Consider the following 27,280-nt stretch of genomic DNA (forward strand, 5'->3'; position numbering starts at 1 on the left):
TAAAGCAAAGAATGTAAAATGTTCAAAAACACTCCATGTCACTTGTAAACCCTTCTCCTCGCCAGACACTGTTTTCAGTCAACAACTGGCACTAATGACTATCCATACTAGGGCCAAACCAAAACTCTATTCCTGGAATCCTGTTTCCTAAACCAATCATTGACCAAAAGTGTAATATAACACATAATGTTTGAAAACGTCAGAGACCTGATGAGCCATTTGTTTGTCTCAATCTTTGTTTTTAACACACTGGATTTATTTTGGCACTGAGCAAGTTCAACTACGCAAGGTGAAACATGTAAAGAGACCTGTAGTAATGGGGTAATATGTGGATGTGTCATGTAGAATTTGGATTATGGAATACTCAGTATTCCATAATCCAAATTTGGATTATGACTAAGTATGTTCCTTGTATACAAGGTAAAAGTTTGGAATGTTGGGCAGTTGGAGCTGGGAAGTACTTGTGCATGTACATTTACCTGCGTCCTAAGAGGTTACTCGATAAAGGATCTATACAACTTACCTAGTGGTACATCATCACTACAGAAATTGGCTGAGCAACCTCGGGAACCCATGGAATTATTTCTGCAGCCAAAAAGGAGTAGAGGTCTAGATACCTCCTGTCAATTTCAAGTGATGTGCTACAGACCACTATATGTAAGGACTACTGCCCACTTAATATGGACATTTCCATGTATGGTCAGTGATTAGCAGTTGGAGCACGCCAGTTGGTGGAACCGCAAGGGCAGCCATCAAGTGCATTTCGAAAGACGCTGCAGAGTGACCAGGAGCTGAGAAGAAAGCAACCGCACACCGCAAAAGGAGGTGACGACATATCCAGGGGAGCGCGCAGACCCTGCATGAATCTACGCATATCAGTCGCACTCATTAAAAGAAACCAGGATGTGTCAGTTGCATGCCTCTAAGAAAGTGAGTGTGGTAAGGGCAAGGCATTGGAAATGCATCTGCCGCACATAACTATGTAAGGACTAAGGTCATGACCACAACGTGGGGCCATACTGGTAAAAAATGTAAAGGAAGGTAAAGAGTAACTGAGCGGTTGTAGAGGGAGAGGGAACCAATCTGAGGAAATTTATGGACATTACTGAGCTAGTGTCAAGTCTGAAGTGTGCCTTACCCGATACCTTGGCAGCAGGCATCTGGACGATATATTTTGCTTGTTAATTGTGAACAGGTTCCTAATTTTTTTTATTGCAAAGCAAGTGTACGGGATTATTACATGTCTGCAAATGAGGTTACTCCATCTACTGGTAGTTCTACCTTACATCTTAGCTCACCAAAATAATTTTTGGCAACTCCTGATGAACCTGCTGAACAATGGGGTGAACAGAAAGAATATTTCCTTAATTACAAAGCCAACATGAAAGATTGTAATGGAACTTTTACACTTTGGAGGAAGAAAAAGAATTTTATTGGTACTGTTTTTGACCCAGAGGGCTTGCAAATTTATAACCAGCTTCAGAAAAATGAAAGAAATGCAGGTAATTTGGATGTTTTTGAGTCAGCTTTGTTGGATTTAGATGTGCATTTTCTGCTTACAGTGTGTGGCTGTCATGAGGCATGTTTTCTTTCAGAGAAAACAGGAAAAGTCTGAGTCTTTTGAAGATTATGGCGGTCATTCTGACCGTGGCGGGCGGCGGGCGCCACTAGCCCTGCGGTCACCGCCGAATGACCGCACCGCGGTCAAAAGACCGCGGCGGCCATTCTGGCTTTCCTGCTGGGCCGGCGGGCGACCGCCAAAAGGCCGCCCGCCGGCCCAGCGGGAAAGACCCTGCAACGAGGAAGCCAGCTCCGAATGGAGCCGGCGGAGTTGCAGGGGTGCGACGGGTGCAGTGGCACCCGTCGCGATTTTCAGTGTCTGCAAAGCAGACACTGAAAATCTTTATGGGGCCCTGTTAGGGGGCCCCTGCACTGCCCATGCCAGTGGCATGGGCAGTGCATGGGCCCCCAGGGGCCCCACGACACCCGTTCCCAGGACCGCCAGGAACAGGATGGCGGGAAGGGGGTCGGAATCCCCATGGCGGTGAGGATTCCCTGGGCCAGGGGTAAACCGGCGGGAAACTGCCGGTTCCCCTTTTCTGACCGCGGCTTTACCGCCGCGGTCAGAATGGCCCAGGAAGCACCGCCAGCCTGTTGGCGGTGCTTCCGCGGTCAGGGTCGGAATGACCCCCTATGTCTCTATTTTAAAACAAACTAGCCATCAAGTGTAGGTTTGGAAACCTAAACAATGAATTAGCAAGTGATCAGATAGTTATGTACACAAAAAACAAAACCATACAGGCGAGATTATGGGCTGAAAATGTCTAGTCTCATGGATATCATGGTGACTGTAAAGAAAGCCGAACTATCGGAACAGTGCGCCTAGCCCAGAAGAAGGAAAGTGGCGATCCTGTGAATAAAATTTCGGGTGGCAAGTCAACAAGTATGCAGACTCCAGGGCAATAAAACATAAAGAAAGACAAATGCAAGGATGATCTTACCTTCCCAACGAAGAACACTAACTTTACAGGCTACCAGTGTGGTAGTAGTGCACACTCAGCTAGATTTGACAAATGCCCGGCTAAATCAGTTAAGTGCTTGAAGTATGGCTTGGTTGGCCATTTTGCCAGTGTGTGCAAACAGAAAGAAAATAAGAAAAATATTAAGATAGCTTGTGTGAGGGAGAGTGATGGAGAGGATTCTTCATCAGATGATAGTGTGGATAAATTAAGTGCTGAATGGGACTACATAAAGAAAGTGATACTGAAAAATGTGGGTGATGGTGGTAACAAACCGTTGTGTTGGGTCTCATTCTGGATAATTGCATTACAAGTAGCAGCTGATTCCAGACCACCATGCAGGATTTCTGCAGTGTGTGTGGGAGAAGCATTTAGTTGCTTTAATAGGTAACCACCAGAAGTCAACTCAGAAAGCTTTACAGGAAAAAAAAATGATATGGTAGGATTTAGACATCTGGTACTCCGGTTCAAGAATAAAAATACACTATGCAAAAAGAACAAAAGAGGGACCATCGATAGTTGGGTGGAAGGACCAAAGAAAAATAAATATAATAAATATAATTCTGAATCCAAATAGCCCAGAGCAGGTACTGGCTGCGAGTAAGTGAGGGGAAAGACACAGAGAAATAAGTCTTGGATGAAATTCCCACAGTTTTCAATGGTACAATGGATAAATTGAGGGGTTTTACTCACAAAATTAGATTGAAAGGTAATGCAACTCCAAAAATTCATAAAGCAAGTAATATTCCCTTCATAGTCAGAGAGGAGGTGAAGATGGAATTAGAGAAACTTACAAGTCATGCTTTATTGAGCCACTGGAGGCATCTGAATGGGTTTCCCCATTTGCAGACATGCTAACAGCCAAGTGTGGTTATGTGTTGATATAAGGGGGCTGAATAACAACACAAAAGTGGATCAATTTCCCTTGCCAGGGCTAGACGAAATGTGGTTGTTTACCAGGAGCACAAAATGGTATTCTACACTGGATCTATCCACACATATCACCAGGTAATTCTGGATCCTGAGAGTAAACATCTCTGCCTTCTGTGCGCAGATAGGCTGCTACCAATCTCAATGCATGCCCTTTGGCATAACATTAGTGGTGGCTGTTTTTCAGAGACTCACGACAACTGTTGGGGAGCATTACTGAAGTAACATTCTTCCAAGACGATATCTTAATCACGGGGAAGACATAGGAGCACCATGATAAGGTTTTCAGGAAGGTTTTAAATATACTCAGAAAAAATGGTTTAATAGCTTAAGTCAAAAAGTGCAAATTTGCTGAAGAAAATAAAAAGTGTTGAACAGGAAAAAGAAAGTGTTATAGCTTTCGCTTTCCAGTCCCCTTCCCCTACAGAGGAGAAGTACTCGGTAACAGAGAGAGAAACTGGCCTGTAGGTGGTCACTGGAACATTTTCGGAACTTCTTGTAAAAAAGAAAATGTGTACTAAGATCAGACCATAAACCTTTGACTAAGGTCTTAACAAAAGTAGGGTTGTCTAGGGCTTCTCCAAAGATTGCAAGATTGTCCATGCGTTTGCGGGATTCTTTTTATATGAAGTCCAATATGTACCTGCTACAAAAAACATAGCATATTTCCTAAGCAGGATGTCTTTACCCCTCAGGGAGATTGACGTGAATCCATGGAATGATGTGTAAATTGCAGGGATTTTTACGGTGAATGAGGTCACAAGTTTGCAGCAGGAGGAGTGGATGAAAGCATGTTACAAGGATGATACCTCAAAAATTTTTAAAGAGGGAGTTGCAAAAGGATGGGGAAAATGTGTGAAAGCAGAACTATTAGGTGAGATGAAAGCATACTGGAAAGTCAGATATGAGCTAGGTATTGTTGACATTTTTGTAGTGAGAGGTGACAAAATTCTATCACCATGTGCCATCAGAAATAGGACTATGTCAATTTGTCATAAAGGACATGCGGACACCGCATGTACTAAACAGAATGAGAGGGCATTATAATGGTGGCCTAGGGTGGAAAAAGAAACAGTGGTTTGTACAATCCTGTGTGGTATGCGAAGGAGCTGACAAATCTCAGAAAATTTTAAACCATCTTTTAAGTCCTTTGGGTGTCCCAATTTACCATGGGAAGAAGTGGCACTGGACATCATGGGACATATTATGTGGGCAATGGGTCTTGTATTGTATTGTATTGTAATCGTATTTATATAGCACTTACTACCCCTGACGAGACGTCGAAGCGCTTTTTAGGCACATTTTAGTATTGATGGGCTTGTTCTCTAGATGGTGGGAAGTAAAAGTAGTTGACAAAGCGGACACTTCTACAATCATCAAAGTTTTTGGAAAACTTTTTTGAGGGAGAGTGTTTCTGCGTCCCCATTAACAGGCAATGGAGTGCAATTCAGTTTAGAAGAAATTAGGAACTTTATTAGATTTGCGGATATTGAGTACAAATTCACAGCATTGTATCATCCCAGGGGAAATAGATTTGAGGAGAGAGCAAACAAATTGACTAAAGGTATATTTCAATTCGCCAATCAGGGAAGAAAGATTGGGAAGTGGAATAGAGGAAAATGGTTTGGACCTATGGGGTGACTTCCTATGGTTCAGTTGGCAAGAGTCCGTTTGGGCTGATGAGAAGACGTGAACCGCACTCCTAAGTGAATCCTGGTAGGATGAACACAGGGAAAGAGATAGTTTGGAATGTGGAGTAGGGAAGAAAAATGCATTTTAGCATCTTAGGAAAAAATAAAGTCTTGTTTTGATTTCAAGCATGGAGTAAATTAGGTGAAATTGGCTGTAGGGTAAAAGGTCCAAGGCAAGTCAGTTAAAAAAAGGTTGCTAAAGGGAACCCTAAACAAACTGTGAAAGTGATGAGTAAGACAGCAGATTTGGATGATAGCAGTATTTGTCATACGAGTCATTTGCCAACAGCTAGAAGTGAAATTGGTAGGGTGGAGGACAGGAAGTACAGTGGTAGACAAATAGTGGTTGATGCATGCTAATCCAGAAGTTACACATGAGGAGGACATTACTGCAGAGGAATAGTGTAATGACTGTGCAGACAATGTTCTTCTGAGAGGGGAAGAGAGTCAGGGAATTCAGAGTATGCCTTATTAAGGGGTCAGAACAAGCACTTTTGGTAGGAATATCAAGAAACCTAGATATTTAAGGGAAGCGATATGTAGAAATGGGGTAGAATGCAGATGCTTCATGCAGAATTGGATTGTAGAATGCCTCGTCCATTCCTTGTACATATAGTAAAGATTTGGAATGTTGGGGCAGTTGAAGCTGGGAAGTACTTGTGTATGTACATGTTTACCTTCATCCAACTAGGTTGCTCAATAAAGGATTTACACAACTTACCTAGACTATCATCACTCCAAGACCCCATCTGCCGTTCTCGCTTACAGTAATCTGTGCAGCACAGAATTCAGATGACGAGCGGGGGACTCTTCTATACTTGACTCTCAAACAAAAGTACTGCAGTGTTGTTTAGATCTATCTTTTTCAAAATATTAGCACTGGTAAATAGTGTCTGTGTATGCTAGACATTGCTGGATATGATGGCTCAGTGGACAAATGCATCTGCAGAACTGAATTTTATTTGGACAATTCATAAGAAACTTTTTGTTCATCCGCTGTGAAAAGATATTTCATTTAGATCATATTCACCATTCAATGCAACACACCCACACCACCATTAGTGATAAAGTATGCGAAGATCTGAAAGGCACATTCTGAGAGGCACAAGTAACTGGGATGAGCAGGGCGTATATTAAAAAAATGTAAACAAATGTCATGGAGTGAACAACTTTACTAAGAGGAAGGCTTGTGCCAATATTTTTGAAACATTTCTTGGGGTGAATAAAACCAAACACTACCAACAACATGTCTGGAGAAAAACTGCTTGGTGACAATGGGTGCTAAGAAAACATGGCAACTACCCTACTGCGTTCTAACGCATTGTGCTGAAAACCCACTGAAGGAGAGAGTGTATTGTGAGAGCGTGAATTTTCTAAAATGTTTATTAATGATTTTCATATTAATAACAAGTAATGAATTAACGTGTAAAATGAGAAAACTTTTAAAATAGCTGGTTTTCTGTTCTTAGTTGAGCAAAGTTATATTCAGATGCTGTAGTTATTTTCCATGATCCAATGCTTCTGCAATAAATGGTTTCAAGCTTGTGTAGGCGTATCCACAGCTACCCCTAGTGGGTTGCGGTGTAATGTCTTACAAGGTCATGTATAAACCGAACATTGCATAAGATGAAATGTCCTATTGTTTGAGAATGTTATTAATATCTGGTCTTTCCTCGAGGATGGAAGTGAAAGTAGCGGAGAAAGTTTCTTCCTGAGAACAAGATAAGCGAAAGGCGGATGACACAATGAAGTTACAGATGGACGGAAGGAGAGTGTATTTACTAAAAGAAAATGTTATAGTTAGCATAGGTTTGTAAAATGTAGGTCAGGAGTACCTGAGAGAGAGAGAGAGAGAGAGAGAGAGAGAGAGAGAGAGAGTTCTTCGAGAGCAGATGAGGTTTGAGATTAGCTATTGTTAGGCTAAAAACTGTTGATGATGTCCTCAAGTGGAAGCTGATCATGTGCTGTTACTACCTATGTGGTAATGTATGTTATTAAATGTGAATGGTGTCTCTTTTGCTTTCCAGGCACCAACTGCAGCTAATGATTAAATTCTTTTCACATGAAGTCCAAAATGTAATGTTAATCTGTGGTTAGTTAGGGAAATAGTTATCTATCGCTTATGATCTGGTTTGAAATCATTTGATGCTGAACTGATGTATTCTGTACCATCATTACCGGTTTTTGTATTAATAATAAGTGTGATTCTTGAGATATGTATGCTGTTTTATTGAGCTTATATACTTACCATTTGTGTTTGAGAGTTATCTTCATGACCCTAGCTAGGTTAATATTGGGAAATAAATCTATGAATTCTTGCTACTAAACTGGTGTGATCATTGACTGAAGTTTTATGATATTGAATGTTATTGATTTGTTACCGATCTATTGGCTCTGACAATTTCCCATTGGTGACATCCCATCAAACCTATTTCACTTCGATCCATCGTCCTCTAGCGCAGGATCCATTATGCAGTATTGATAAAAGTTTAGATCTTGTGGTGCGCTCGCAGTATCAATTAGATAAAGAAGAGCTTCAGCAACCTCTGCAAGGCAGGAGGAGAAGGCGGAGGAAGAGGGAAAAGGAGCATCCATGCCAGAAAGGCAGCAAAGCAATGACAGTACACAGGATTGGAAGGTGAAAGGAGGCAAGCCCATCTGTTTATACTGGGCATAAAGCAACAGTAGCAATAGGGCACATAAAATCTCAAACAGTGTTGACAACGCAACAATGGGGCCAGGTGGGAGGGACAGTGGACACCGAAAGTGGGTAGTGTGTCTTACCTTCCAGTGAGACTAATGCAGAGAACTTGTGAATTAGAAACAGAGAGAGATGCAGAATGTGCGAAAGAATCGTACTGCTGAGAAACCTGCTGCTATTACATGACATATGAGTGTGAGAAAAGCGAGAAAGGACAACACAAATAAAACATTTTAAAAGAGTCCTAGGAGAAAAACCTCAAGCATCTTGCTAGGTGCAGTTTTAATTTAACATTCGTGACAGGACCCCTATTAGTCGTGGTCGACAGCGTGAAGCACACTCCTGTGAACTCGGAGACTAATAAAGGCATAAATGGACCCCAGCAAAAGAGGCATGTGAAAGTTTCCCCATCATCATTCCACATGACAAGAATACGACGACTGAGGAAATTTCATTCAGAAGGAAATCCTGATGAAGTAGAGAATAGCACAATCTATCTATAAATGATTCCACCATGTCTGGTGGCAAGAGCTTGAGACAACTGCTCTTCACAGAAGTTGTGAAAGAAAAAAAAAACAACACAGATGGTGCAGGTGAAACCACAACAAGATATAACCCTGGAATTGACAGTGTAAGAAATATCGACTCTAGGCGCCAGGTAAAGCTCAATGGTCATTAAAGTGACAAACCTGATGACAGGAGTTAAATCAATGAGGAAAGACATGGTAGCTTTCCATGTAAGAAGGGGAATGGAAGGAGTAGAGAAAAGACTAACTGTCGTAGACCATCTCAAAAAGACATGCAAGAGGGGCCCGGACCACTGGATGCTACATAAGAAAATCACTGAGATGGAAGACACCATAAGAAGAGAGGACATGCGTTTTTTAGGGCATCTCGGAGAAAATTAATGAAGTCTTTATTGCCTCAACTGCATCACTCTCTCACGAGAACTGCAGAGGGGTTAGGAGATCAGATCACATAAACCACCCTATCATGATTCACCAAGTCCTGGACCAAATGTAGCTTGTTTCTTTAAGACATGAGCAGAAGAGACAAGTTCTACAGAAAAATAAATCTCACAAATTTAATAGACACAAATACAGATTTCAGCTGATTTTCCTTGGAGGCCAATGCTAAAAGTAAGGCCTTTTTGGACCTCAGATGACAGTTTCGCAAATGGGATACCAAATTTGATCTGGTGGAACCGGACATGTGGATAACGATGGATATGAAGTCAAATGACTACAGTAGAATTAGAGTGGTTCTTGAACAGCCTGGAGACATTGCTTTGGACATGACACTGATTCTACCACATGTAGCACATGATTAGACACAGGCCCTTGCGACGGAACAACAACAGCGTAGGATAACAGATCACCATTTCAGAAAACCTCTGGAAAGTAAAACTGATTTAAACCACTGAAGAACTTACTAATGACAAAGGAAGCTACAACCTGAAATAACCACTAAGAGCAGCCACAGAACCAGTGACTGATAATCACTCCTGACCAGACAGCCCTGGTAGAAGCGATGAGTATTACAAGAAGTGTCTAATAGCTGACAGTGTAAAATGTTACATGTTATGCTGGCAGGCCTCACTTTCATGCCACACATTATAAGGCCTCCCACACACACACACACCCAAGGGTATACTTAAACAAATTGTTGATGCACCTCAATTGCCACACAGGGACCGGAGAGCAGGGCATTCCCTTCTTGTCCTCTTCCTTCCCTCCCTCTGTGCAAAAGAGAATAAGCTGAATTAGCACCCCACACCCGTTGGTACTCCTCAACCTGCTGATCCAGGCATGGCCACAACTATGAACAACACTTACGAATTCAACCACTAACAACATCACTGGGTCCTAGAGACCTGGAGTTGGGGTACGGGACAGATGAAGGGGGAGATTTGGGGTGCTGTTCAAAGATAAAGAACAGACAGCTATCCCAGTAGGGCTTGGACACAATGGCACCAATATCATTATGCAACCATGCATGCACCCAAGTATGGGCTCTTTCACATACCAAGTCCTAACACCCCTTCCCTCTTCTACTCCTTCAGCAGCGGGGAAGATATCTATCACCAGAACCAGAATGACTCAGGAAACCTCAAGCAATAATAAAACAGTCAAATATTCCACAGAGCAGTAAACACCGCCAGAGTACCATAGAACGCTTCCTCAAGAAGGCAAGACACAAATAACTTGAAAGTGTAAGTGAGGATAACAACCCGTTCACAAAGGTATAGCAAGAGTGCAAACAAATCTAAAATAGAGTAAGGCAGCATGAGAAACCAGTAAGTGTAACATACAATTCTATCAAGAATACCTTTGGCATTTGCATATTAGAAGAGGAAACCACCTTTGAATAATTCTTGCACACATTGTGCCCTTTTCAACACACCACCCTTTACAAGACACATGGACCCCGATACCCAATAAGGAGCTAAGCAAAACAATGGATACTTCCTTCACCAACATTTAACTGCACCAAAGACCAGGAAAGTCCGATGCCTATATGCACCCTCAAAGTCATATCACCAGAAACATAACAATAATCAATAGCAACATTTCCTCTCACAGTGACACTGCTTAATGTGAATGTCCTGTCAAATCACAAAGAGGAATGAGATTTTGTCATGTCTAGCACCAAAACATGCCGACATGACTACTGCAGGAAATCCACCTACAGCAGTCAGAATCCAGAAACTCAAAAGAGACTGTGGGGTGGTAGTTTATTACAGTAGCTGGCACTCCCACAACCTCAAACGTTCATGCATCAACCTCAACAGCTCCAAAATGTGTGAGGTTGGCATATTAATCTGAAGGGGAAAAAACTTACCAAGCACAACTTTCAAGCCATGGACAGACCAGTAAAGTAGATTTGTGTTTTGCAAACTACAAATAGGCATTTAGACAATGGTAGCGAGTTTTATATATGACTCAAGCGCAGCAAGACTCCATATCATCCCCAGACTGCCTGGGATCATAAATTAATTTGGAACAGTGCAGTGCACAAAATAGTAGGGGTGATTGGAACTTCGCTTTTGATGCTATCTGGAAAGGATGGGACCAACACACACATTGAATAACTACAGGGTAGTGCTGAAAGATGTAACGGGGGACTGCAGCCTCATGGGCCTTTCACACCTCACCTATCCGAATTAAAGGCAATACTAATTTGACTACTAACTGATACGGCAATAAACAGCTCTCCACGAGGGCTCACTCACACACTGGGCTCCAAAACTGCTGCAAATCGACTGGGGTCTGGTTTTTATCAATAAACAAACCATGGAGGCCCTGAAATATACATTTTACTTGGATATTAACCATTCATTCCTCTGCATGTTGCGTACTTAACTTACAATACTAGAGTTTTTATTGGCTTAACAATACTATTTTTCTATTTCATCAAAGCTAAATAGTCTGGTTTGCAATACTCATAGGCTTCAACAGGCAACTAATTTTGCAGCACGTTGTCATGTTCACAATGAAGTCTCCTAAAACCCTGATTCTTAAACTGTGATCTGTGAATTTTTGGCATCCATAATGACTTTTCAGAGAGCCTCTGTCAGTTAAAAAAAAAGAAATACAAAGAAATACAATAATAATGACGTGATGTGCTAGAATCTAGCATTTTCAGAAATAAAACCACATTTTGAAAACATTTCCATTATTACTACACTTTTGATTTGTGTATGTTTTGTTTGTGAATTAACAAATACTTCGTAATGTGTGTACTTGTTTAAGGTGTGCTACCTCCTTTATTTGTGGCTATTATTAGGAGTTCAAATTGTAGAAATTGCTCAGACGGGTGTCCCTGCTTTCCAGTAGTGATTCAGTGTGAGCTCCACAGAAGTCGGAAGGTTAAGAACCGCTGTCCTTTAACATCCCTCCCCTGGAAGCATGGACTGCCCGCCCACCCCTCATCTGGGAGTCTTACTCCCTTCCTTTGCTGCAGGTAAAACTTCACATTTTTGCAACTCACACTTGATGGCATGCGGACATCAAATGTGTAACTTCCTGAAGTTGTACAAAAAGCGTGCTCTTGCCAGAACGCACAATACCTTCAACGTTTTCAAAGGTGATGAGGGTGCCTTTTCGATCACGGCAGATGTGCTTGATAGGTCCGCCACCTGATTGCTTTGAGTTTTTAAAGTACATTTCCAAAACATCTTCACCAATCGCCGCTCCCGAATCGATGACAAGTATGGAGTCAGACTCCTCGGCCATCTGCTCTCCCGATGCTGCAGTGTCTGAGTAAAAACAAAAAACATACACAGGAAAAGGCAAGAGCAGAAAAATGCAGAGCCACGTGCTAAAGCGGCAAACCCAGACAAACATTTTCGAGAACTCCTTTCAAGAAATGTTCTGTTTTATAACTTGCATTTTAAAAAACATGTTAGCATATTTATGTGAAAAATCGATCAGAAACAGTCACAGGTAACTTCCTAAAAACATTACTTGTATTCATACAGTAACAGTAAGCTTTTACGATGCCACGTTCTATGTATTTCAATCTGACCCTGCTTTGTTCTATTCTTTGCATTCTGGGATTTGTAGTAATTTTAATATTATAAACTAAATCCTTGATGGATTAGCTACTCACACTTGGGCGTGGGAACCCTGAGAGCTCTGTATTACATAACACTTGATATTGAAGCTCTGGAAACACAACTGCCAACTGGCTCCATGTCGCAATATAGAACTACAATGAACTTCAGCAAGACTAGCAGGTGGAGTTTCCTAAACGATGATAAAAACGGTCCCCAGCGTGCAAGGCAGCCTGCTTGCATTGCAGAAGTGCGCGAATGATCAGGCTGAAACCCATGCACTAAAAGACTCACAGCCACTATTTTGTATAAACAGAGCTCTTATGTTTATCGAGCCAAGATGTGGTAGTTCGTCCAGTCCAGGAGTGGGGGCTTGGGGGGAGCGAGGGCTTGCCTAGACTCCCCCCACCCAGGCAGATCGGGCATCAGTGTTAGAACCCACCACGCAGGCTGCTGATTGGGTAATTGGGGCGGAAGGGTGGGAGTTCGGTGGGGCCTTATATATGAGGGGAAGGGTGTGGGCGGCCTCTTTGGCTGTTTTGCCACACCCAGGAAAGCTGTTTGTTGTTTGTGCCTTCACCCTTTTTTCTTTCTTTTCTTTCTTCTTCTTTCTTTTATTATTTTCCTTTTCTAAGTATGTTTTTTTGTCTATTTATTTTTCATATATCTATTAGTGTATTTAGTTTAGTTAGTTTATTCAAATTTAGGTCCAATTTAGCTTTTAAAGATGTTTAGTGAGGTTGCATGTCCATCATGTTATTTATCGTTTTAAGAGGACAGGTCGTGGGTTTTTTATTATGTAATTGTTTCGCTTTGCCGCTGGTAGGCAGGTCTGGTAGGGGGGGTCTTTACAGACATGCTTTGGGGGGAGGATATGGATGCACAAAGATGAGAGATCAGGGAGTTTGGACAAGGAACAAAAGGGAGGAAGGGGAACTACAGAAGGTGGACAGCAGGACAGAAGGGTACTGGGTTGGTGGGGTCAAGATGGCCATGAGGGGTAAGTTTTGGAGGAGGGGTGGGAGGGCATTTTAGGAATTTTATGTATTAGCGAGGAGTTCTAGTTTTGTAAGGCAAAATTCCAAGGTTAATTGTTCCAGACATGTTCTATTAAAGCAGCCTTTCACCCCCATTTAGAGTGTTGTGGTTTGTACGCCGTTTCGCCCGATCGTCTTTTCTCCACATTCTGGAACTTGCAGTCCTGTGTTTACAATCGATTCAACCAGCTTATAAATTCCAGAATGCAAAGGGAAAAACCAAACTGGGTGAGCTGCTTGCGCATGGCTAAACGTACGAGATCTGCAAATATTTGAGAACGGAAAAAGAAGTAGATGAACTGAACAGCCTCCCAGGATAAGTGGCTCAAGAAGTCAACAAATTAACAAAAAAAACGAGGCCATAAGCAGAAAAACAAGAGTACTCGGAGGGCAAGGAAAAAACTGTAGAGCAGTATCTGTGTGTTAGGAGCAGACAAGAAATATTGCAACAGGGGTATCAAACATAGGTCTTGGAACACCAAATCCATACCTGATTGTAAGTGTAAACGATCTTCATTTGGAGTCACTGGGTGTGAAGTTATGTGTAAACCCTGAAAAACTGCTTGGATGAAGCAACCCTGAACTTAGGATGGACATTATGGTGTTAAGTTTACGCCATCAAATGCCTTCATACTATGGGGACACAATAATCCTGTCGAAATCACTCATCTGGCATCCAGGGTTTCAGGGACTAGTAGTCTCCATTCACTTCAATATGATCAATTTAACTCACGGGCCAGAATGCAACAGTTTGTAAAAGGAAATCACAGGACTGGAACATGGTGCTTCCGGTGACAGGAGTCCTTGTCCGTCCTGTTTATATTTCGTATATAGTTAGGGCTAAGTGCACATTTGCTGCAGCGTCACCACTCACGCTTTAGGAAACCAAGCCCAGGTGTGTCTAACGCCCCTATGTAGTGTATAATGTGAACCAGAAATACATATATTCATTTACCTGGCTCCTGGGGTTCATCGGTTGACAAGGGTTCCTAGCAGAAGAATGTAAACAACATGGCGGTCAATTCTGCTACCGAGCAAAGATGCCATATGAAAATGTACAAACTTTGTGTTTTTAATACTTACAATGTAGCTCTCCGGGGGATCACTGGTTTTATGGTGCTCTTCGGTTTCTATCATTTGGACATCTAATATCACCTTTTGTTTTTCGGGCAGGTCGAGTGTGTGAACTTTGTTAGCTAGAACTCGCTGTCTCACTGCAACACAGCAAAGCAAAAAAAAAAAAAAAAAAACTGTTTTCAGTAAACTCGAGACACTGGGTCACCAGACATGTGAAATACTGTTGAACTTTGGGAGAGCCATAATTTTGCTAATTGTTTTCCACCATTGGGTGGGTATGCTTGCAAGATGGCCCAAACCGAAGATGTGCCCACTTACATTAGGAATGGGTGAACTATCACCTCGTACATCAATCTAGGAGGCAGAATATCAGGACACGGACTACTCCCTCTCAGGAAAGGCCTTGGGCTAAAACACAAGACGCTCCGTCATGCACTGGGGGAGGTGGGCCCAAAGGTCGAGTGTAAGATGCGCCAATACCTCTAACTCTTCAAACTGTATCACTTTCCATGCTGGAACTTGTAGCCCTGCATTTATACCAAAGTAAAACAACAAGTACCAGGATGAAAGTGATGTGGGATTGAAACCACGTAGCAGGCTAAACATCTCTCACCTGGAATATGATAAAACAACATGACCTGAGCTATCTCAATGACCCCTGGAAAACTAGGTGAAATCCATGGTCCCCTCCACGTTAAGTGAGACCAAAAAGAAAACTCACCACACCGGGCTACGTGGCACTACACAAAATATGGAGATAAATAAATAATAGACTAGCCCTAAAGAAAGCTTGGTGAGTTAAGCAATCGCTGATGAGATGCGCTCGTGCCTTACCGTTGCAGGTTCCAATCCCATTCCCGGCCTCATTCTTTCAGTCATTAAACTGATCACAGGAAAATGTTAACTGTAAAGCATGTTATTTGCAGGACTACGGCACCTAAAATTAAGTGGCGAGTGCATATGAATCGGGATTTTATTATAAATTTCACTATGAAATGGCAGAAGTTCTACATAACCATAAACTATCATCACTCAGAAGCGATCTCCTCTCTAAGCTGGTCGGAAGGCTTACTTCATAATGCAGATTTACGATAACTATTTTATATTAATGGGGGGACATGGATATGTTGCATATATACACATAGGAAAGCAATTTCAACATGACTGTGGCTCGCAGTTCAACCACAAAGGAGTGCAGATTTCACCCATAAGCATAGCCCCAAGGTGACACCATGCCATGAGTCTCCATAAATCTGTTTTATTTCTTTTAGTTAGCAGGCATTTGGATCCTGGGACTTATAATGTGAATACTATCACAGCAGTATGGGTTTACCTACTGTTAGCGTGTCTGGCCTTAATAAGTAAACTTACAAGGGGACGCGTATAGGGTCGATGAAACCTCTAACTCGCAATTAGGATGTTCTTACCATAGTTCCCAGTATGCAATCAATATGCATTAGTCAATAATCAATGGAGTCAGTAAATATCACGCACCATGACCTTTCAGTCATGAATAACCACACCTTTTAGTAAAAGTTTGAACATTTATTTCCCTAAATTAACAATACAAATGTCATGAAGATTAATCTCAAAATCAAATTAAACACATACAGGAAGAATACTTTATCTAAAGCAGTGGAAAACTCAATCTAATCAAAGCTTGAACTACAACACATTTTATGGCGCAAATCAATAGCAAAGTCAGTTGCATTCACAAAGTCAAACACATGAAGTTTAGCAAAGAAATTCCACCAAGCATTAGTCCCTGTTATCATAAGTCGTTAGTGAGAATCCTTAACTAACATCAAATTAGCATCAGCATGTTGGGCTTCATGCAAAACAATTTTGTAACACAATTTTAGAAAAACATCTAGCTAGGGCTCTATCAAAACTGTGCAGTTCGTACCGAGAAAGAAAAGCAAATATGCATAATAATCACATATCAGTGTATACCTATCCTCGGGTGGATCAGCAAAGCAGAATCAGTCTTCGTCCTCAGGACATCAGTCAATCAGCAAGGCATCAGGATTCAGCAAAGTTTAGTAAACGTAAAGTCTTTAAGCATTAAAGTTAAGCACATCTCAAGGCGCATAAGAAATAATAATCTTTCGGTCAGGAAAATATGGGGATAAGCTGTGTCTTCTCCTTGTGCAAGGTCATCAAGTCAAAATCACCTAAACTCTCCCCTAATTCGCTATTGGTCAGTTATTCGTATCTTCACACTTTATTCAATTACATTTTGGTTCCAAATCTATGAATTCTACTATTACTCCTTTCACACGTTGTTGATTGGTTGTCCTTCAATGTCCTCCTCATCTGGCTTGTCAAGTAACAATATTGTTGCATCTTATACTCCAGCCAGTGTCTTCATTGTTCTCATCCTGAGAAAGTCAGTCTCACACGTATTACACATAAAATGTTACATTAGCAGGAACATCAGCATCTTCTAGCAACCGGGTCTCATGAGAAAGCTTCAGCTATGAGCACATTTAACAATACAATAGACATTTTCACAGTTTAATTCACTCGGTCAGCATTTTTATTAAACTCTAAGAAATACAGCTTTTACATGAGGCCTGGCAAACTAGGCCAAGACACTCGCTAAGTTAAGGCCTACAGTTAATGAACATGTACCTAATACATAACCCTAATTATGGCACATTACTACACTAATCAAACATATGCTCATTATTTTATGTTAAAACTCATTAATTAATACACTTCGTTAGCATTGGCAGCCACTCATCGTAATCACATTTTCAAATGCGTATATCATTATTTCTACGTTATTACATTTTCTACGCAAATTCAACATTCTGAATACATGAACTCTCATTAATACTTTTATTAATACACCTGAGCTAGCAATCCCTCCTCTGATGACTAAATGTGTCATCACAATAACTACCACCCACAAATTTTTGCATCATTAAAATTTCTAGCAATTCGATCCCTTCATACTTTTGCTTCCCCTTAGAATTTTCCCTAAGCAATTTTTCCCTTTTCTTTTCTTCCCTCCTCTGATTATCCTTTGACCTTTTCATTTTAACTCTTTTGCATAATTTGAACAATCCCCATATCCCAATTAGACAAGCCACAACAATTAATATTCCCTGCAATATTTTCAATAATACTCCATTCCAAATGTTGCTGAGACAATTTCTCACTGAAACAAAACCTTTGCCAACCTTTTCCCAAACACCTGGTTCTTTCAATTCTTTCAAATCAACAATTTCCTTAGTCAGATTAGTAAGTAAGCCTCTAATTTCTCTACTATTATCTGGAATATACAAACAACAATGCCTAGAATTAATAATTCTACAGGCTCCACCATCCTTCGCTAAAAGAATGTCTAAAGCAAGATGACTTTGAACAGTCATACCTCTCTCCGCAGCTAATTCAGTATCTATCAGGAATATACCCCTGAAAAATTTGTCAGCATGTTATCCACAACAGTAGAGAACTTTCAAATCTTGATCAAATTCAAAATAACTCCCAATGAAGGAATTATCGCTCCAAATATCTCTCCCACTATACCAGAAGAGGACTCCCACCTCTGTCTCATATGACGTAATTCAATCACTTTCGGAAACTTCTTCAACTCATCCATTTGATAAATCTTTGGGAAAACTATCCCCAAATAACTTGTTCCATACCATCCTGTTGGAAGACAGTAATAAGCATTAAGACCACACATATAGTATATTCCGTGAATCACCAGGTCCTGTCCATTAAAAAAATAAACGTCCATTTACTCTGGAACAAAAACAGATGCTTACATTCACTCGTTCCCACAAACAAAGTGTCAGTGTGGTATTTAGGCCAATATATACAAAGCATCTCAGCGTCTAAAGCTAATTTCCCTTGTGTTTTAGTTGCACTACGAGCATAATCATTCCTGAAAATTCTCTTCTCTAAGCCGTTTTCTAATTTCTCTTTAAATTCCTTTCTCCTGTCATCTGTGTGATCTAAGAAGCTTTTCTCTAAAGGTGTAAGCAAGCATGTCAAATTATTGCGATGAGTATAAAATGAGCCAAACGCTATTGTAGGCTCGAAGAATCCTCTAACTATTACTATGTCATTATCTTTAGCTACTCTATTCCAATATCTAATTATAGGAACAAATGAAAACACCATGTCATAATTTGAGTAAAAGTATTATATGTACTCTTGGTTATAAAATCTTGTCAGCAGCAGTCTAATACTTATGCCACATGTTAAATGCGAGCTTTGATAAGTAACTCCTTTCTCGACTGATGAAGGAATCTGCGTACACACAAAGCAATTCTTCCCATCCATTCTCTCAACATACTCACTCAATAAGCAATAGAAGGCATTCAAAGAAAGTTCCCCTTGAGCATTAGTACCCTCATGCAAATATTTCTCATCTAACCTAAACCTTTCAAAAGCCGTTAGTGCAGTAATCATCTCAAAAGCAGAAGTATGGCTGGCTTCACTCTTATCAAGAACAGACATACCCACAATCAATACTACAAACAATAACCCACACATAATTGCCAAACCAGTACTCCTGTACTTACAGCACCTAGCACCTCTACCTTGTTGACTAATGTTACTCATGATCTGTAAAGAATCAGAAAGCAGAATAATTTTAGAAAAACTTGCAGCAAAAATCAAAAACAAATTACTCTTCTTTTAACACTTCAGTTTCACTTCCAGGATCCCTTGTCAAAATCGGCTAGCAGCTTTTTTTCAAAATCAGGTTTCAATATCAAATCAGATTATCAATGTCTCTTCCCGTTATTTTTATCAGTCTCTTTCTCAAAAAGTTTCTCCTCCTCAGATTGTTGCAACAGTTCGGCTCATCAACTTCCTTCAAGTGCCAAAATATTGACCTGGAATGTCTCGATCAAAATAAAAAGACAAAAACTCTTGCTGCCATTTACTTGTAGTTGCATACGCCCATTTAGGACCTGCATATTTCCGACTTGCTATTCTCTTTCTTTTCAACTTTCGATCACCTTGTAACTACCCTTCACTCCAATCTTCTTTCCTTGTCGTGTCTATTTCTTCCTCAATTGAAATTTCAACAACTTCTTTCTTCTTTGCTTGTGATTCTGGCCACTTATTTCCTTTCAGTGGAACCTTTGTCAGCATTCTCTTCAGTGTTGAACTTGAAACTTCCCCTTGCTCTATGGTGTTTTCTCTTGACGGACCTGCAACTGGTTAAGGAGGAGTCAGATCACATTGGCTTTGATCCACCTCAACTCCTTCACCCTCTAAGTCTGGCAACTGCTCTATTTATCTCTCAAGATCATCTACTTCTGGGAAGGCCCTCCTCTGGCTAGGCTCTCCTGCTATCTCAATTGAGACAGGCTCACTGTTACCCTCCTGGAGGTCTTCTCCTTCGTCTCTCACAGGAGTGACTGAATCGCCCTCAACGAGCTCAGATCTGGTCTCAGTTCCCCTTCCGGTCCTGAGACTTTTCTCACTGTTGCTGGTACTTTCAACAACTCCTCTTCTTCATGATCCAGTGGACATGCCACTTTCTTTGTGTGACTCGCATGAATCCAGTTCGGAATTCCAACACACTTCACAGCTGAAACTGACCCTTCCAATGAGGCTCCAACTAAGTCTTCCTTACGTGTTTCTGGACCACAACCCAGTCTCCAGATCTCAGATTGTGCCCTGGGTTATGGAGCGGTGGCAGTGTGGTGGCTTCCACCTGCTGAGAGAAAAAGCGAACCACATCACCCAACCCTTTGCAGTAGTCCAACTCCATATCATCTGTAATGTTGACAAGTGCATTCGTAGGCACCTCTGGCAACCTCATGTGGCGACAATCTGTCGGGTGTGTTTCTCATTGACATTAACACTAAAGTCAATGCGTCAGGCCATTTCAAATTCGTGGACGCGCACATTTTTGCAACTCTTGACTTCACAGTACCATTCATCTGTTCCACTTGTCCGGATGCTTCAGGGCTGTAACTACATTGCAACTTCTGCTCAATGTTCAATGCTGCACACAGTAATTTCATTACTTTATTGTTGAAGTGACTTCCACTATCTGATTCTAAAGAGATCGGAAATCCAAAATGCGGTATCAGTTCCCTAAGCAGTAATTTTGCTACTGTAAGGCTATCATGTCTACATGTAGGATAATCTTCAATCCAGTGACTAAATATGTACACAATCGCCAACACATATCTCAAATCTCCACACACAGGCATCTCAATGAAATCCATCTGCATTCTGATGAATCGACCTTCCGCTCTTCCAATGTGTCTCAAAATAACCACTGTCCTGCGTTTAGCTGTTGGTAAATGATACAACGATGGCAAACTGTTTCAGCAACTTGCCTAAACCTCGGATTGAACCAATCATGTTTGATCAACCGAATCATTGCATCGCTCCCAATATGTGCTGTCTAACAGTACTGCAATTTGAGCTGAGACACTTTGTGACAACTCTTTCCCAAATGGTTCAACAAGGCATTCGCATCATACTTGCACTTGCCCCCTGTTTTGGACGCAATCAGCAAGTCCTCAATGGATTGCACCAAGGTCGATTGGAAAGGCATTCCAACGACTCCAAATTCTTTTTTAAGATCTGATTGAATATGGAAGGTGACTCTGAAAACCCTTGAGGAATTCTGCACCAGCAATAAGCTCGATCCAGAAATTTGAAACAATAGAGAAATTCACTATCCTCATGAAGAGGTGCAAAAAAGAATGCTTGTGACAAATCTATGACAGTAAACCACTTGGCATCACATGGAATTTGAAACATTATCACTGCTGGATTCGGCACCACGGGGCAACATTTGACCACAATCTCATTTATTTTTCTCAAATCCTGAACTACTCTCACTTTCCCACAAGGTTTCTACAACCCCATTATCAGTCAATTACAAGGGCTGCTCAATACTTCCTTCAGAACCCCTTGCTTTACAAAATCTGAAATTATCTGAGCAACCTTCATCAGGACATCCTGCGGCATGTGGTACTGTGGAAGTTGAGGTAAAACTGCGTTCGGCTTCACAATAACTTTAACTGGCTCAACTCCCTTGATCAAACCTACTTCTTTTCCTGTCAGGTCCCACACTTTCTATTTAACCGTTCCCTGTAAATCAGGATGAAGCTCTTTCACTGTGAAACATCAGGAAAAACTTAATCAACGGGTATTCTTCACTTGTAGTTTCACACTCCATCTCTGGAGCTTGGTTATCTTCATCGTCACTATTTGTCTGGCCCTCAGTTCCCTCTGCTGAACAAGTAATCAAACGTTTTGTTTTACACAGCAAGTCTCTTCCCAGTAGGGATACCGGACTTGAATCACAGACTACGAATTTGTGCAATCCCTGGAAGATGCCAATCTCAACCTGAACTGGATCTGTAATCAGATTTGTCAGATACTGGTTTGCTACTCCCACAACCTGAACTGTTCTACCTGAAAGGGGCAAATTTGGAACTTCTGCACTTCTCACTGTGGAGCGTGTAGCCCCTGTGTCAACCAAAAATGAAACTCTGTGACCCATAACCTTTCCCCTCACATCGGGTCCCCTTTGATCTACCTCTAAGGAAGTCGCAAGCACACACGGCTCCTCGTCTGAACGGTCACTCGTCCATTCATCATTTATTCCATTCTCACTGTGTAAAGGGAATTGGTGTACTGTGTTACTACTTTGGTTAGACCCGTGACCTGTTGAGAAAGCATCATCTGCTGCTGTTCCATCTGGGCTTGAGGTATTTGAATTTGCTGTCTAGGTACCATGGGAACCTGCTGTTGCACTGGCTGTATCTGTGTCATTTGTACACAGGGCATTTGCACCTGCTGCATGGGCTGAAAATTCTGCACATTATTCTGAAAATATGGATTAGGACCTCTCACTCTCGGTCCTCTCACATTCTCAAATTAATTGATGTCATTGCTCTGCTGAACTGCACCTTCCTGCACCATCATTGGACACTCCTGTTTCCAATGACAACGGCTCCACAAATGTGACAAGACAATAGCTTCTTCATTCCCTGCAATCATTCTGAACCACTACAGTACCTAAATCTGGACCACGATTCATATTTCCTCCACAACCTCTACCTCTTATCTGTGGCTGAAACTAGTCAGGCTGAAATTTCACATATCCCTGCTGCTGCTGTGGTAACTGTTGCAGAAAATCCCCTTAAACCCCTGTCTGAGCTGCTTTAATCTGCATCACCATAGTCTCTTTCAACTTTTTCCGCTTCAACTCAATCTTGTCGCTACAGTATTTTGCATACTGCAACACCTCATCAATCAGCTTTGCTTGCCAGCAAATCAAATGACTCTTAATCATCTGCCCAATTTCAGGTTTCAATCCTTCCACAAATCGAAACACAAAGTGAAGCATGTCTTTCGCCTCAATTGATTCTGTACCGCTGTAAAGCTTGAATGCCTGCAACAATCTCTCATCATACAAATGTATTGACTCCTTTGCCTCCTGAGCTGTCCTGTCAATCCTCCGCCAATCAATATTCTTAGGCAAAATTCTCGTTTTCAAAAATGCGATCACCTTATAGTAATATTTCATTACCTCAGGAGACGGTGCACCTGTATTCTTGTCTCTCTCTGGTTCGCTTGTTGGCTCATCTATGATCCTCTTACACTCGATCCACAGATCAGTTCGAACTATCTCTAGTAATGTGTTCAAGTCCTCCCGCAGGCACTTTGCAAGTTTCACAAATCTGTCTGTCTGCTGATACCACTGTAGAGGTTTTTCTTTCAATTTTGGATAATCATTTGTTAATGAGAGAATATCACCTCTTCTCCACGGGACGTGAACAAAATCCCCTCCTGGAATCTCTCTCATTGGCAACAGTTTCACTGGATCTTTCTCCTACTGCACATTTACGGTCAGCTCCCCAGAATCTCCTTTCCTCTTCTTTACCAATCTGCCTTCCCATTTGTCTAATACTCCCCATATTTGACCACTCTGAAGCAATTCCTTAAGATGTCCCTTCATTCTGGCAGATCTCATGTGTTCAAAATCCTTAGCCTTAAAATCTAATCTGTAACTCCTCTTCAAATGCTTCGTTTTCTATATTTCTATGCCGTACTTCTCTGCCAAATCTGCTAATTTCTGATGCACATTGCTCACTTCCCCCGTAATTTTCAGGTACAGATATCTCAACTCTGCCTCTGTGTAGGATTCTAATCTGTTTACCCCCATTGTTCCCTCAATGAGCTCACCCGCTTCCATGCTTAACATAGCACAATTAAATTACTCCTCTCCCTTAGAGGCACCCTTGGGGTATTCAACTGGTCTAGCCATTCAGTTAACTGCTGCGCTGTCAATCCCTGTAACGAAATGTTACTTGCTTGAACTGGTGGCACCTGCTGTGCAACTGCATTAGGGGACTGCAATGTCAATAATTTCAAACTCTGACTAACATTTGACCCTGCCACTGTTTCTGGAAGTGTGACCACTGGACTAAGGTCTAGCAATGATCTTGACCCATCAAAAATCTGTCCCACAGGAGAGAGTACTCAAGCATCTTCATTATGACCTCCCCTCATTAGACTCTGGGACATTGCTCACTGTTCACCTACAGTCAGTTTGTTCTGGGCAAATAAGGGTACCGCTGGACCAACAGTAATAGGTAGCGATATATAGCATCTGGAGCTGCTCTGAAATATCCACTATGTGGGAGTGTAACTCCCATATTCTGATTCGTTATCGGAGTCATCTCCGACTGTGTCCCTGCCACTGGAGTAAATCTCGGCATTACCTGCGGCTGTACTTGGGGCAGTAGTAATGGAGTTGTTTTTTTCTGAACCAGAATCGGTCTCTGAATCACCTGTTCCATGGGCACCATTAAGTTCGAAGTGGTTTCTATAATGGGCATATCGGGATAAATTCTCTGAATCTGTGGCGGTTCCACCTTATCTCGCACTATAGGAGTGGTAGGCACATTAAGACCACTCTGCATCACATTCTGTGTCAGGTTAGAATTAACCTGTACTGGACTTACTGTCCCATTAACCTGTGTCAAGGCTGTCCGTTCTGCACTGGTACTCTCAAGTACTGTATATGGTGGTGGACGATATCTCAATAACTGCCTAATAAACTCCTCATCGTCTGATTCCTCTTCTACCGTTGAAGGTTTTCTAATCTTCCTACTCTCAGACGGACTTCTATTAGACTTCCTAGTAGCTTTCTTTCCTTCCTTCTCATTCTCCTGCGTAACTGCTGGAAGCAACTTAATTCAGTGAAAAGTCTCCATCCTCTAGACTATCTGAACACTGTCCCATCTAGCCTCCGCTAGAGTCTTCTATACCTTTCTCATCCTCCTCTCAAATTTTAGTTGTTGTTGCTGTCTGGCTACTAGCTTCCCAAATCGTTAATGCCTCAAACTGTGCTGGTCTCGGAAGTGGCTTCGATTCATACAGCACCATCCGTAAATGATCCAAAACCCTCAAATTGAACGTCCCGTTTGTAGGAAACGCTAAGCACCCATCTTTTTCTGTCAATTTGCACCACTGCTTTAACCAAAGACATGGCGGGACACCCTTCTCTTCCATCACAATGTAAGCCGGTATACCGTCTGGCGGTGTAGCCTCTCCTACACTCGTAATATACGTATATCCCCTTAGGGCACTTTTTAATGCTTTGAAAAATTTCATATTTTCGACCTTTTTGTAATTTGAAATCAATTCAGGAAGTGACTTCTACTCCCAAGGTTCCTTTCACCTACGATCTCAACCAATTGCCTCTCACGGACGGCTGCCAATCCGTGCGTGACCGTTCTCACTAACCGACCTACCCCAGCACGGCTCCAATGATGTCAGTCTCACACGCACTGCGGCTGACAAAGTCTTGTGGCTTGGCCTCCTAAACTCAGATTCACACAAAACAAATGCAAGTATTGCGAGCACTAATAAAAAATATAAAAAAATCTGCTGGTTTCCTACCGGAAAGGTAACGCAATTGCTTCAGAAACCTTACGGATTTTTCACTGACGGCTCTTCCGGCACTTACAACTACTCCTTCTTTCTCGGTCTCCCAGAATCGCAAGCAAAATTCGACCTGGAAATTTTACTCTCAACTCCTGGTGCACATAGAACTCGCCAAATCTCAGTTGAAGTTTTCTTTCACTAACTTAATTCACACTCCGACCTGTTGACCACGCCCGATCAACCTAGTAAACTAGACAAATTACAACATAAAACTAAGTGTCTCATATACTTTTCAAAATACTCCGGAGTCTTAGACCACGCAGGGTCCGTACATCAACAACCACGTGGACAATTTTTTAGCACAAAGCGCCACACACATATGAAGTTTGATGACTTCCCTACTCTCACACTGCGGAGTACGCACACTTCTTCTACAACTTCATTTAGAGTACGCAAACTCCCTAAACCCCTCACAAACTTCACAATTCACCCAAGATTTGCATAAGCTGTGCAAGCGCAATCTACTTCACTATCACTAGAATGCCGCGAACATCTTCAACCAACCATTAGCAGGATCCAGCATCTGGGAAGGTCATTTCTGGACTTAAGAAAGCATAATTTTCTTCCCAATTGTCATCTTTGAAAAACAAAATCCAAATCTCAATAATAAAGAACTCTCAGAGGCCCACCTCATCAAGCTACTACCATCTCCGGGACCCCCTAAACCAGGCTCTTTAGGAAAATTGTTCAAAATCACCTAAACTCTCCCCTAATTCGCTATTGGTCAGTTATTCGTATGTTCACACTTTATCCAGTTACATTTTGGTTCCAAATCTATGAATTCTACTATTACTCCATTCACACGTTGTTGATTGGTTGCCCTTCAATGTCCTCCTCATCCGGCTTGTCAAGTAACAATATTGTTGCATCTTATACTCCAGTCAGTGTCTTCATTGTTCTCGTCCTGAGAAAGTCAGTCTCACACGTATTACACATAAAATGTCATGTTAGCAGGAGCATCATCTTCTAGCAACCGGTTCTCATGAGAAAGCTTCAGCTATGAGCACATTTAACAATACAATAGACATTTTCACAGTTTAATTCACTCGGTCAGCATTTTTATTAAACTCTAAGAAACACAGCTTTTTCCCTGAGGCCTGGTAAACTAGGCCAAGACACTCGCTAAGTTGAGGCCTACAGTTAATGAACACGTACTTAATACATAACCCTAATTAGGACGCATTACTACATTAATTAAACATTTGCTCATTATTTCATGTTAAAACTCATTAATTAATACACGTCATTAACATTGGTGGCCACTCATTGTAACCACATTTTCAAATGCGTGCATTATTATTTCTACGTTATTACATTTTCTATGCAAATTCAACATTCTGAATATATGAACTCTCATTAACATTTTTATTAATACACCTGCGCTAGCACTACCATCCATGCAGGCACAGTGCTGTGAGCTAAAACACAGGACTGGCCGAAGGTGAGTGACCCTCTAGACATGGGGCCATCCAAACTCAATAGTCTCATCATGCTAGGTCCACCACAGCTGGATGGACGCAAGGGCTTCAGAAGAAACCCTGAAAAAAGCGAGAGGTTTCCTTTCGCACCTTCTCAAAAAGCAAAGCTCTCAGCAGAGTGGCGGTCTACCTGGGTGACACTGGTTATTGGGAGAGGCAATGAGTTTTTAAATCTGGGTTGCAGAGCTATCAGCAGTGCTTAATTCGTAAATAAAAATGTGCCGTTGCCCAAAGCTCTCCTCTGAAGTATGAAGTTGCTGTATTTAAATGTGCGAGCATGGAATACTGAAACAGCGTAATCCTGAGGCCATCTCTGGCCTCTTTAATTCATTTGCAGCC

The 27,280-nt window shown here is 41.6% G+C and overlaps 1 protein-coding gene across 2 annotated transcripts in view; it reads right to left on the reverse strand.

Moving 5' to 3' along the window:
* LOC138284950 (protein mono-ADP-ribosyltransferase PARP14-like) overlaps window positions 1-27,280 on the reverse strand; it is a 1,156,311-nt gene that overhangs the window by 989,825 nt on the left and 139,206 nt on the right. For both annotated transcript variants that reach the window (XM_069224299.1, XM_069224298.1), the window contains exons 2-4: window positions 14,517-14,647; window positions 14,389-14,422; window positions 11,911-12,099 (exon numbers count right to left, since the gene is read on the reverse strand). In XM_069224299.1, the coding sequence (XP_069080400.1) occupies window positions 11,911-12,099; window positions 14,389-14,422; window positions 14,517-14,647 (354 nt within the window). The remainder of the gene's footprint in view (window positions 1-11,910; window positions 12,100-14,388; window positions 14,423-14,516; window positions 14,648-27,280) is intronic.

The sequence above is a fragment of the Pleurodeles waltl genome, chromosome 3_1 (genome assembly GCF_031143425.1).
Source record: "Pleurodeles waltl isolate 20211129_DDA chromosome 3_1, aPleWal1.hap1.20221129, whole genome shotgun sequence".
NCBI lineage: Eukaryota > Metazoa > Chordata > Amphibia > Caudata > Salamandridae > Pleurodeles > Pleurodeles waltl.